A 12,134-nucleotide genomic window follows, 5' to 3' on the forward strand; every position below is an offset into this window, starting at 1 on the left:
ACAGTGCTGTCTGGATGTAGGAGAACTACATTTCCCCCAGATCAAGGTGAATTTCCCCCAAAGACCTCCAGTATTTTTTGCTAGTCATGGGGGCTCTGTTTACCAAATTTAGTCCAATTCCATCTTTGGTGCAGTTCAGAGTACTCTTTGATTGCAGGTGAATTATACCTCCCAGTACCTACAACTCCAAAATGTCTAGGACAATTCCCCCCAAAACCCAGCAGTATTCAAATACGGCATATCGGGTATGCATGCTAAGTTTGGCCCAGGTCTATCATTGTTTGGGTTTATGGTGCGCATTAGATGTAGGTGAACTACAAGTCCTATAAATCCCTCCAAAGACTGCCAGTATTTTTTGTTGGTCATGGGAGTTCTGTGTGCCAAGTTAGTTCCAGGTCCATCACTGGTGGAGTTCAGAGTGTTCTTAGATTACAGGTGAACTATACCTACAACTCCTATAAATCATGGTGAATTCTCCCCAAACCTCTGGACATAACCTCACTATAACCTGTAATGTTATTGGAGCCTTTGCTGTCTCCTGAGTAGTGAAAGCTATAGCTGTTTGTGGGGGCAGGAGCTTGTCTGTGTAAGCCACACACATGCATACATACTTTCACTTTTATTATATGAATAGATTTTGTTTTCTTGAATAAAAAATTATATTAAAAAAGATCATGACTTCAACTTCCTAGCTGGAACTGGATTCGAATGATTGTGTCCTTAGTCCTTGGCTGCATCTACACTGTAGAATGAATGGAGTCCGACACCACTTTAATTGCTATGGCTCAATGCTTTAGAGTTCTAAAATGTATAGTTCGGTGAGGCACCAGCACTCTTTGGCAGAGACGTCTGAATGAATACCTTGCAAAACTACAATTCCCAGCATTGAGTCATGACAGTTAAAGTGGTGTCAAGCTGCATTCATTCCACAATGTAGATAGATGGCTCTCTGTGGCAACTCATTACAAAGGGGTGGTGAATCCATGTCAGATTTGATCCCAGATTTTTGAGAAGGCATCCAAGGAGCTGACTTATTTAGGAGATCAATACAGTACTGTGCATATTCCTTTTAAAGTTTGAACTAAAACCAGGAAATGATGTATCACTCCGCCAACATGAACATCACCAGTTGCCACTGCAAATCTGTAATAGTTGTGCCAGTGCAATTCATTATAATGCCAAAGGAGAGCACATTTCATTTCATTTTTGAAGGCTATGGGGTTGGGTATCCTATTGGCTTGGGAGTGGCAAACTGTTTTTACAGCTCTGGGAATCTCAAGTCCCAACAAGACTCAGAAGGAAGAGGGGAACAAGGTGACTTTTTCCTTCCCTGCCTTTGTGGTACACACCCTATGACTCCAAGGTCTCTGGTGCCTTTCAACTCAAGGTGTGCTGCATGGCATGCCTGTAAATGCAAGCCACAAATGAAGATTGCAGAATGCATTGAATCAATTTGTCTTGCTCAAATGGAAACCATTCATTCTGTCTGTCTACAGAATGAGCTAAACAATAGCTATCTGTTTTTAAGTGACCCTCTAAGACAGTGTTTCTCAACCTGGGGGTCAGGATGCCTGGGAGAGGAGTCGCCAAATATCATCAGAAAACGCATATTTCTGATGGTCTTTGGAACCCCTTTGGCAGAGAAGGCTGAAGATCTCTTTGATTGTCCTCTTCCTTTTTGGAAACCGATGTCGTTTGTGGCATTCAAGGGGTTCTTTGATTGTAGGTGAACTATGTATAAATCACAGCAACTACAACTCTCAAATGTCAAGGTCTATTTTCTCCAAACTCCACCAGTGTTCACATTTGAGCATATTGGAGCCAAGTTTGGTCTAGATTCATCTTTGTTTGAGTCCACAGTGCTCTCTGGATGTAGGGAAACTACAACTCCAAAACTCAAACTCAGTGCCCACCAAATCCTACCAGTATTTCCTCTTGGTCATGGTAGTGCTGTGTGCCAACTTTGGTTCAATTCCATCGTTGGTGGAGTTCAGAATGCTCTCTGATTGTAGGTGAACTACAACTCCTAAATGACAAAATCACACACACACTCCAACCCCACCTGTATACAAATTTGGGTGCATCAGGTATTTGTGCCAAATTTGGTCCAGTGAATGGGAATGCATCCTGCATGTCAGATATTTACATTACCATTCATAACAGTAGCAAAATTAGTTATGAAGTAGCAATGAAAATAATTTTATGGTTAGGTGTCACCATAACATGAACTGTATTAATGGGTCACGGCATTAGGAAGGTTGAGAACCACTGCTCTAAAACATTTCTTCTGCTGGAATATGGCAGAGAAATTTCTTTTATTCTAAAAGGATTAATTTGAAATACTATATATACTCGAGTATAAGCCTAGTTTTTCGGCCCTTTTTTAGGACTGAAAAAAAACCTCCTCAGCTTATACTCGGGTGAGGGTCCAGGTGGGCTTATATTCAGGTCGGCTTATACTCAAGTATATATGGTATATTTATTATTTTTCTCTATTATTATTGATATTGTTACATTTATTATTTTACTCTATTAATTATTATTATAATTATTATATTTATTATTTTACTCTATTATTGTTGTTACTTTTACATTTATTTTACTCTATTTTATTATTATTAATACATTTATTATTTTACTCTATTTATTATTACATTTATTATTTTGCTGCATTTATTATTATTATTACATTTATTATTTCACTCTATTATTATTATTAAAAGGATACATAAGCATATTTACATTAAAGAAGATGAAAATAATGATCTGATCAGAGTTGCAAAGTCATATTTTAGATTACAGTTTGATGTAAAGATTCAAAAACATTTAAACTACGGATGCCTCAATGAATGTAATTTTATTGGTATCTTGGCTTATACTGGAGTCAATGTTTTCCCAGTTTTTTCGTGGTAAAATTAGGTGCCTCGGCTTATATTCAGGTCAGCTTATACTCGAGTATATACGGTAGTTGAAATAGTTACTGCTATTTAATCCATATTTGCAATTACTACTGAAGGCCATCCCAACTTTATTTATTATATTTATTTATTTTAATATTTTGCTCTTTCCACAAGGGGGGTCAGAGTAGATGACAGGGTACATATATGGCAAACATCCAATGCCGTTATACAGTTAACAACAAAACAGACAATACGTAAACAGAGACAAGGCGTCCCTCTTTTTTCAACTCCGGCATCTGGAGGCTGTGCTTGACTCAGCCATGGGAAGGGGTTGTTGTTTCATTTTTCCATGGCGAGGAACCTGTTGTCCATGGACACCTTCCTGAGTGAATTGCCAGCATGTTTTCAGGGGCGCCTTTTACCTCCCCACCAAAGCGGTACCTATTTATCTACTCACATTGCTGTTTTCGAACTGCTAGGTAAGCAGAAGCTAGAGCTCACAATGGGAGCTCATCCCAATCCACAGCTTGAACTGCCAACTTTCCAGTCAGCAAGATTTTCTGTAGCTGGCGGTTTACCTGCTGTGCTAGCCGCGGCCTTCTAAACATGTGGCTGCCTCAAGCAACAAATTGTTAGTTATTTTCTTCATTGTTGGTTTGTATTTACTCTAAGGGATGGATAAAAGCTCACTGGGATTTTCTGATTTGTGTGCCAAAGTAATTTAGAAAATAAATCCCTTGGGTAAATTAAATCACTATAATTTCATGTACTTTAGTCATTATTTCACTGAGAGTGTCATCCCCTTTTGTGAGAGTTGTATGCATTCAAGGATAGTTCTGAAGTGTAATGAAAGGGAGTACGTTATTTGGGGGCATGGTGGGAATGGCTCATACAACAATCTCTCTGCTCTGATTTCAGTTGCTTCTTAGGAAGAACTTTCTCTGCTGGTCCTATGTGACTGATCTGAAGAATTGGTGTGCTGTTTCCCTTAATGTTCATAATCCCAGTGTATCTTTGCATATATACCAAGTTATGGGAAGGGTGGGGAGGATAAGGAAATTGTTTCTCCCAAAAAATTCCCCCAGTCTCCAAATTTCAAGCATTGCAGAGAACCTGAAATTCATTCACACATGGGATATTTCAATTTCTGATGTTTATGTCCCTATGGCAGTGGTTCTCAACCTTCCTAATGCTGCAACCCCTTAATACGGTTCCTCATGTTGTGGTGACCCCCAACCATAAAATTATTTCCGTTGCCACTTCATAACTGTAATTTTGCTACTGTTATGATCGTAATGTACATATCTGATATGCAGGTTGTATTTTCATTCACTGGACCAAGTTTGGCACAAATACCTGATGCACCCCAATTTGAATACTGGTGGGGTTGGGGAGGGGGGATTGATTTTGTCATTTGGGAGTTGCTGGGATTTATAGTTCACCTACAATCAAAGAGCATTCTGAACTCCACCAACGATGGAGTTGAACCAAACTTGGCACACAGAGCTCTCATGACCAACAGAAAACACTGGAAGGGTCTGCTGGGCATTGACCTTGAGTTTTGGAGTTGTAGTTCACCTACATCCAGAGAACAATGTGGATTCAAACAATGATGGATCTGGGCCGAACCTGGCACGAATGCTCAATATGCCCAAATGTGAACACAGGTGGAGTTTGGGGAAAATAGACCTTGACATTTGGGAGTTGTAGTTGCTGGGATTTATAGTTCACCCATAATCAAGAGTATTCTGAACTCCATCAATGATGGAATTGAACCAATTTTGGCACACAGAACTCCCATGACCAGCAGGAAACACTGGAAGGGTTTGGTGGGCTTTGACCTTGGGTTTTGGAGTTGTGGTTCACCTACATCCAGAGAGCACTGTGGACTCAAACAATGATGGATCTGGACCAAACATGGCATGGATATTCAATATGCCCAAATGTAAACACTGGTGAAGTTTGGAGGAAAATATCTTGACATTTAGGAGTTGTAGTTGCTGGGATTTATAGTTCACCTATAATCAAAGAGCATTCTGAACAGGTGAAGAGATCTTCAGCGTTCTCCGCCGAAGGGGTTCTTAAGACCATCAGAAATATGTGTTTCCTGATGGTCTTGGGCGACCCCCCTGAAACTCCCCTTGTGACCCCCCAGGGGTCCCGAAACCCAGGTTGAAAACCGCTGCCCTATGGTAATTTTGCTAGCCCCTTTTCCTTGTGGCCCCTGGTGGCACAGTGTGTTAAAGCGCTGAGCTGCTGAACTTGCAGACCAAAAGGTCCCAGGTTCAAATCCTGGGAGCAGAATGAGTGCCTGCTGTTAGCCCTAGCTCCTGCCAAACTAGCAGTTCGAAAACATGCAAATGTGAGTAGATCAATAGGTACCGCTCCGGTGGGAAGGTAACGGAGCTCCATGCAGTCATGCCGGCCACATGACCTTGGAGTTGTCTATGGACAACGCCGGCTCTTTGACTTAGAAATGGAGATTAGCACCAACCCCCAGAGTCGAACACTACTGGACTTAACGTCAGGGGAAACCTTTACCTTTACCTTTTCTTTGGATACCTAAGTCTACAGAATGAGCCCTGTAATTATGGGTCCTGTACCTCCCCTTTTTTAAAAATTTACCTGTCTCTTGCAAAATATGCTCTCTCTGGGCGTTTCCTAGGCCCTCCAGCACAATTCTATGATATGCTTCTGCTGGAATTCATTCATTTAATAACATTCATTATTACCCACAGTTTTGCATATTTGCACAAAGTCCTGGATGGCATCCCCCATGGATATCGGGATCATGCTATATTTCTAAAGGCTTATGTGAAGGTTTACATTACTGGAGTGCAAGAAATGTGGGGGCCAAAGAGAAAAATTCATTTGGAGAGAGAAGATGTCTTACTTGGTAGAGCCCCACTCCCATAACTCCACCCTTGGTCACACCTCCATTTCTCTCTCTGGCATGTTCCCGTCTGCACATCCTCCCCAAACAGTGTCTTGAGTCATTGCTGAAGGCAGGGAAACTCAAAACAGGAACAGCATGTAAAGGCCGACTCAGAACAACAAGAAAGAGAGTCTTGCAGCACTGCAAAGGAGTATTTTTGTTGCAACAGGCCAATGCCACTACCCGTCTGGAAATAAAAATAGCAGAGCACTGAGCTGGCTTTCATGTTTCAAGGATACATTCCTCCTGTTTTGATGTTAAGAAGGAAGGTTTAGTGAAGGGGTGGGGGAGACACTACCGACAGATTCATATCAGTTACAGGAACTGCAAGAATGAGCGCCTGCACTACACTGCGATCTTGATGTGCACTACACTGTGATCAGCAAGTTATTTGTGGGTGAGCTCGATTAGCTTTGTGCATTGCACTAAACCATGCAGGGTGGGAATGGGAGGAAAAGCCATTCTCTCTTTGAAAATATATGCTGGAGATTAACACCACAAACTACTTTATAGCAGTACAACTTGAACATCCCTTTTCCCGAATTCTGAAATCCAAAATACTCCAAAACTCAGAGATGGCCACATGGGTGGCTGAGATAGTAACAGCTTTGCTTTCTTGTGGTTCATTGTACACAAATGTCATTTCACACACAAAGTCATTTAAAATATTGTACATAAAATAACCTTCAAGCTATCTGTGCAAAGTTTCTATAATACATAAGTGAATTTCATGTTTAGACACGAGTCTCATCTCTAGGATATCTCATTATGTATGTATATGCAAATGCAGACATTCCAAAATACATCTGGCTCCAAGCATTTTGGATATGGGATGCTCAACCAATAGAGTATCATACAATATAAGAGGGATATGAATCTCCTGCCAACCTAGCAGTTCGAAAACATGCCAATGTGAGTAGATTAATAGGTACCGCTCTGGCGGGAAGGTAACGGCGCTCCATGCAGTCATGCCGGCCACATGACCTTGGAGGTGTCTACGGACAACGCCGGCACTTCGGCTTAGAAATGGAGATGAGCACCAACCCCCAGAATCAGACATGACTGGACTTAACGTCAGGGGAAACCTTTACCTTTACCTATGAATCTCAAAGGATCAGAGCCAAGATCCTATATCACAGTGTATGTTTTGCAACTTTATGAATCTGTAACTACATTGTAGAAAGGCAGTCAATTCTGGTAGTGAATTGTGTACACACGGGCAAGCATGTTCAGATAGTTCTTTGACACTCCTGTTGTGCTTTGGGTGACCTCATTGTGTTTTGGCATTTCTTAGCTAATGTCCTGATGCACATTGGGAAGCACACTGGTGAATATAAGTGTCCATTGTATGTTCGGCTGTGGCACAGCAGCCATGCTGGCACATGCACATGCTATAATGTCACTACAGTGCCTGGATGAAATGCCCAATTTCAATATTGTGCACTCATACAGCCATTTATTAAGTTGTAAATCCCAAGCTTCCTGCCAACCTAGCAGTTTGAAAATATGCCAATGTAAGTAGATCAATAGGCTCTGGCGGGAAGGTATGGCAGTCATGCCAGCCACATGACCTTGGAGGTGTCTATGGACAACACCGGCTCTTCGGCTTAGAAATGGAGATGGGCACCAACCCCCAGAGTCGATCACGACTGGACTTAATGTCAGGGAAAACCTTTACCTTTACCTTTATGAAAGGAGGACACTGTGGGTGCTTGCCTAATTTCCCTGGGGAGGGTGTTCCAGAAATGGAGGGCCACCACCGAGAAGACCCCTTCTCCCTTGCCGCCACCAACCGCACTTGTGACAGTGATGGAAGCGAGATGAGAGCCTCCCCGGCAGATCTTAGAGCTCGCACCAATTCATAGGGGGAAATGATAAGTAGGGCCCGAACCTTTGATGGCTTTATAGGTCAAAACCTGCACCTTGAATTGGGACTGGAAACTTGGCAGCCAGTGAAGCTGCTTTAATAGGGGCATCGTATGTTCCTTATAATTAGGTTGGGGTGTTGTGTGGTTTCCAGGATGTATGTCCATGTTCTTGCAACATTTTCTCCTGACATTTTGCCTGCATCTGTGGCTGGCATCTTCAGAGGATCCTCTGAAGATATCTTGTTTCATTCTAAGACTTTCCATGTGCTGCGTTAACTCCTTTAACTCCTTTCCCTATTCTTCTGTAGCACTTCTGCCCGCACTGCCTGTGTTCCTTTAAATCTTTATCCTGGCCCTTGGCAGACTTGGCAGTGGAGTCCTAGTTTGTTTAGTGGCTGCCCAGCAACAGCCGCACCCGCTGTGCTCCCTACCCAGTCTGCCGAGGAACAGATTGGGCCTTTGTCTCCAGGGCCCACACCTGGTATATTTAGCTGCCAGATGTGGCTCCCAGATTCTGCAACAGGAACATTTGCTGGGAGGCATCTCTGCTGAAGCCTCTGCATGCCTCTCCTTCTACCTGGCTTTGGAGAGGGTCTCTACCTGAGTCAGGAGGCAATTGTGGAGATCAGGAAGCCATTCTTTGTATATGCAAAGCCATGAGTTTCCTGTCATCCCTACCTGTAAAAAGGGATTTTGTTGTGTGTCTTCAATTCCTTTCTGACTTATGGTAATCCTCAGGCAAACCTGTGATAGGGTTTTCTGGAGCTGAGAATGTGTGACTTGCCCAGGGTCTCCCAGTGGGTTTTCACAGCCAAGCAGAAATTTGAATCCTGGTCTCCAAAATCATGGTCAAGTTCTCAAAGCATGCTGATTCTCATGGCACTCCCCCATGATAAAGAGGATTATTTTGTTGTGTGCCCTCAAGTCATCTCCAACTTTTAATGGCCTTAAGGCAAACGTGTCACATGTCTTTCTGGGGCTGAGAGTTTGACGTATTCCAACACTCTTTGCCTCTAAGGGCATCTCTCTGTGTTAAAAGGGTTTTCACATTACTGGGAAAAGACTTTCCTCCAGACTCTCGGCAGCACCCAAAACAACAGAGACAGGTGGGTCTATGGTCTGATTTTGTTTAAGGCATGCTTCTCAGGACCTGTCTTCTTAAACAAGCTGACACAGATACCTCAGGTTCTAGATTTGAGGTGTTATGTAAAAGCAAGTTATCATTTATTTATTTATTTATTTATTTACAGCATTTATATTCCGCCCTTCTCACCCCGAAGGGGACTCAGGGCGGATCACATTACACATATAGGCAAACATTCAATGCCTTTTAACATAGAACAAAGACAAGACAAACATAGGCTCCGAGCGGGCCTCGAACTCATGACCTCCTGGTCAGAGTGATTCATTGCAGTTAATTGCAGCTGTCTTGCTCTCCTGCCTGCACCACAGCCCGGCGGGAGAGCCGGCTGTGGTGTTATGGTGTTGTCGAAGGCTTTCATGGATGGAATCACTGGGATGTTGTGAGTTTTTCGGTCTGTATAGCCATGTTCCAGTAGCATTCTCTCAAGGCTTTCATAACCAGAATCACTGGGTTGTTGTGAGTTTTTGGGGCTGTATGGCCATGTTCCAGTAGCCTTTTCTTCTGCAGCGAATGCTACTGGAACATGGTCATGCAGCCCGAAATACTCACATCAACCCAACGATTCCAGTCATGAAGAACATCTAATGGGAAGAAACTGTTCCAAGACACATGGAAACTGAAAAAACGGCAGACCAGAAAAGCACATCTACTGTATTATCTAGCTTTTCTTCTGCAGAAGCACAGATACTATCCCATCATTTCTCGCAAGCAGAAGGACTCTCATATTTATGACCGCCTAGAATGCAACCTTTTATGTGAGAGAATCCACACCACCCACAAAGAACTTGCAAACACAGACAAAGAACAGTTATACCTCCATATCAACACCAGCCAAAAGATAGGAGAGAATGCTGCTGGAACATGGCCATACAACCCAAAAGACTCACAACAACCCAGTTATCATTATTGTTTTTCTTAATTCCAGTATTGGGCAGGAAATACGGAAGAATGCCTCATAATAGATTTTCTCCCTCATGTGCCAAAATAATTTGTTAGGCTTTGAATGCCACTATGTACATTACCTATGTATTCTTTTAAAGGGTTTAAAAAAACAGGGAGTGATTTGCTGAGATGCTCTGGTGCTTTTTGAATGGCAGGATTTCTCTTGCTACATTTTTCCCCTTAGCCTTGAGGTGTTACAGTGCAAAAGTGTGATCCAGTTAACTGCATGTGATCTAGTTAACTCCAACAGAGGTTTATGCTGTGCAACTTCCGTTTCACTAAGAAAGAATAAACCAGTCAGGAAAAGGGTGAGGGGCGGGGGGATGTTGTATGACTTCCAAACTCAATATTATGTCTGAGGACACCTGGAAAAAGCAAAGATCTGACCTGCCAATCCTGTCTTATGAAACTGGCTAATGTTGTCTATGGAAATCATGCAAACTTATCTCTTCCTTGGTTTGTTTACCTGCTTATAGAATGGGAAGTGCAGACGAAGAGTAAACAAATTGCATGCACCAGCAACACTGGTTGATTAAGTCTGATGTTTTGTCCTAAAATGTCACATAAATGTGATCAGTTTCAAGCAACTAACGTAAATCCTAAGGCATAAAAGGCAAGAAGGGAGGTCGGTGTGTCAACAAAAAGGATCCACATTTTAACCCCAAGCTGCAAGATGTATGACTACTTTTTAGTAGTTAGCTATATCTAACTTTCTAAGTTTTTTTGCTTTTGCCATTGATCACTTCTGCTCTTTGATTATTATTATGTTTCTCCTCCTAGTGCGGCTGTATTCTTATCCTGGTCTGCTATGGCGCTTCAAGAACACCCGGCTACACATCATTGGCCATTTGCATGTTGATTTACTGCATCGTGATGTTTATCATCTACATGTGTGCGTTGGACAATCAGATGAGTTTCATCCATTGGGGATGGACTGTAAGTACTGGGATGAGATAAAGGTATTAGTGGCTATACTGGGAGTTGTGGGCTAGATGTTAGTCTCAACTAGCACAGACTAATTGAAATGAATGGACTTCTTAGTCATCATTGACATACATTTTAGGGATAACAATTGATTTTCTCTAGTTAGGACTCAATAATACTTGCTATTTTTGGAGTGCCCAGTGACTAAGGATGCCTTGACATATTGAGACATCCAACATACACAAAAAATGTCAGCTGCCTCCAGGTTTTTCTGTTCAGGTGCAGAAAGGAAGTTCTTCCTGATGTTCAGGTGGAATCTCCTTTCCTGTAGTTTGAAGCCATTGTTCCGCGTCCTAGTCTGCAGGGCAGCAGAAAAAAAGCTTGCTCCCTCCTCCCTATGACTTCCCCTCACATATTTGTACATGGCTGTCATGTCTCCTCTGAGCCTTCTCTTCTGCAGGCTAAACATGCCCAGTTCTTTAAGCCACTCCTCATAGGGCTTGTTCTCCAGGCCCTTGATCATTTTAGTTGCCCTCCTCTGGACGCTTTCCAGCTTGTCAACATCTCCCTTCAATTGCGGTGCCCAGAATTGGACACAGTGTGATTCCAGGTGTGGTCTGACCAAGGCAGAATAGAGGGGCAGCATGACTTCCCTGGATCTAGATGCTATACCCCTATTTATGGAGAGAAAAATTACTTCTTTGGCTCCAGCACTAAGGATCATCCAGCCAACATGGTCTCTAAGTGGGAAACTTTTGGAGTTGGCCAAAAAGTTGATTTTCCAAATTCCAACAATGTGTCTGTAAGAAGGCTATTGACAAGATGGAACCCATCCAGAAAAGAAGTGGTCAAAAGGCCTGGAGGCCAATCCCTATGAGGAATGAATTGGGTTTCTGGGTATGTTTAGCTGGAGAAAAGAAGACTGAGAGGGAACATAAGAGCCCTGTTTAAATGTTTGAAAGGATGACATATTGAAGAGAGGACAAGCATGTTTTTCCCGCTGGTCCAGAGACTAGGACACAATGGAGCAATGGACTCAAATTGCAGGAAAAGAGATTACACCTAAGCATTATGTTGTGAATGTACAATATTTGTGATTGGTTTTTTTTTGGGTTTTTTTTGGAGGGAAGTACATGTAATGTAATAACTTTTTAATTGATTCAGAATGTATTGTACAATTTTATATATGTGTTTTATTGTAAGCCGCCCTGAGTCCCATATTGGGTGAGAAGGGTGGGATATAAATATTGTAATAATAATAAATAAGAATGTCCAGTAAGAGCAATTTGGCATTGGGTCGTGGTAGAGTCATCTTGTCTTGAGGATTTTTAGCAGAGGATGGATGGACAACTGTCAGGAATACTTGATTGTGTGTCACTGCATGGCAGAAGGAATTGGACTGGGTGACCCTTGTGATTCTA

The 12,134-nt window shown here is 42.3% G+C and overlaps 1 protein-coding gene across 1 annotated transcript in view; it reads left to right on the forward strand.

The window, feature by feature from the left end:
* The window catches only part of plp2 (proteolipid protein 2), a 46,319-nt gene that overhangs the window by 24,136 nt on the left and 10,049 nt on the right, over positions 1-12,134 (forward strand). Inside the window, exon 2 of the mRNA XM_003215742.4 lies at positions 10,570-10,725. Within this exon, the coding sequence (XP_003215790.2) occupies positions 10,570-10,725 (156 nt within the window). The remainder of the gene's footprint in view (positions 1-10,569; positions 10,726-12,134) is intronic.

Source organism: Anolis carolinensis, chromosome 2 (assembly GCF_035594765.1).
Source record: "Anolis carolinensis isolate JA03-04 chromosome 2, rAnoCar3.1.pri, whole genome shotgun sequence".
In the NCBI taxonomy this organism is placed as follows: Eukaryota; Metazoa; Chordata; class Lepidosauria; order Squamata; family Dactyloidae; genus Anolis; species Anolis carolinensis.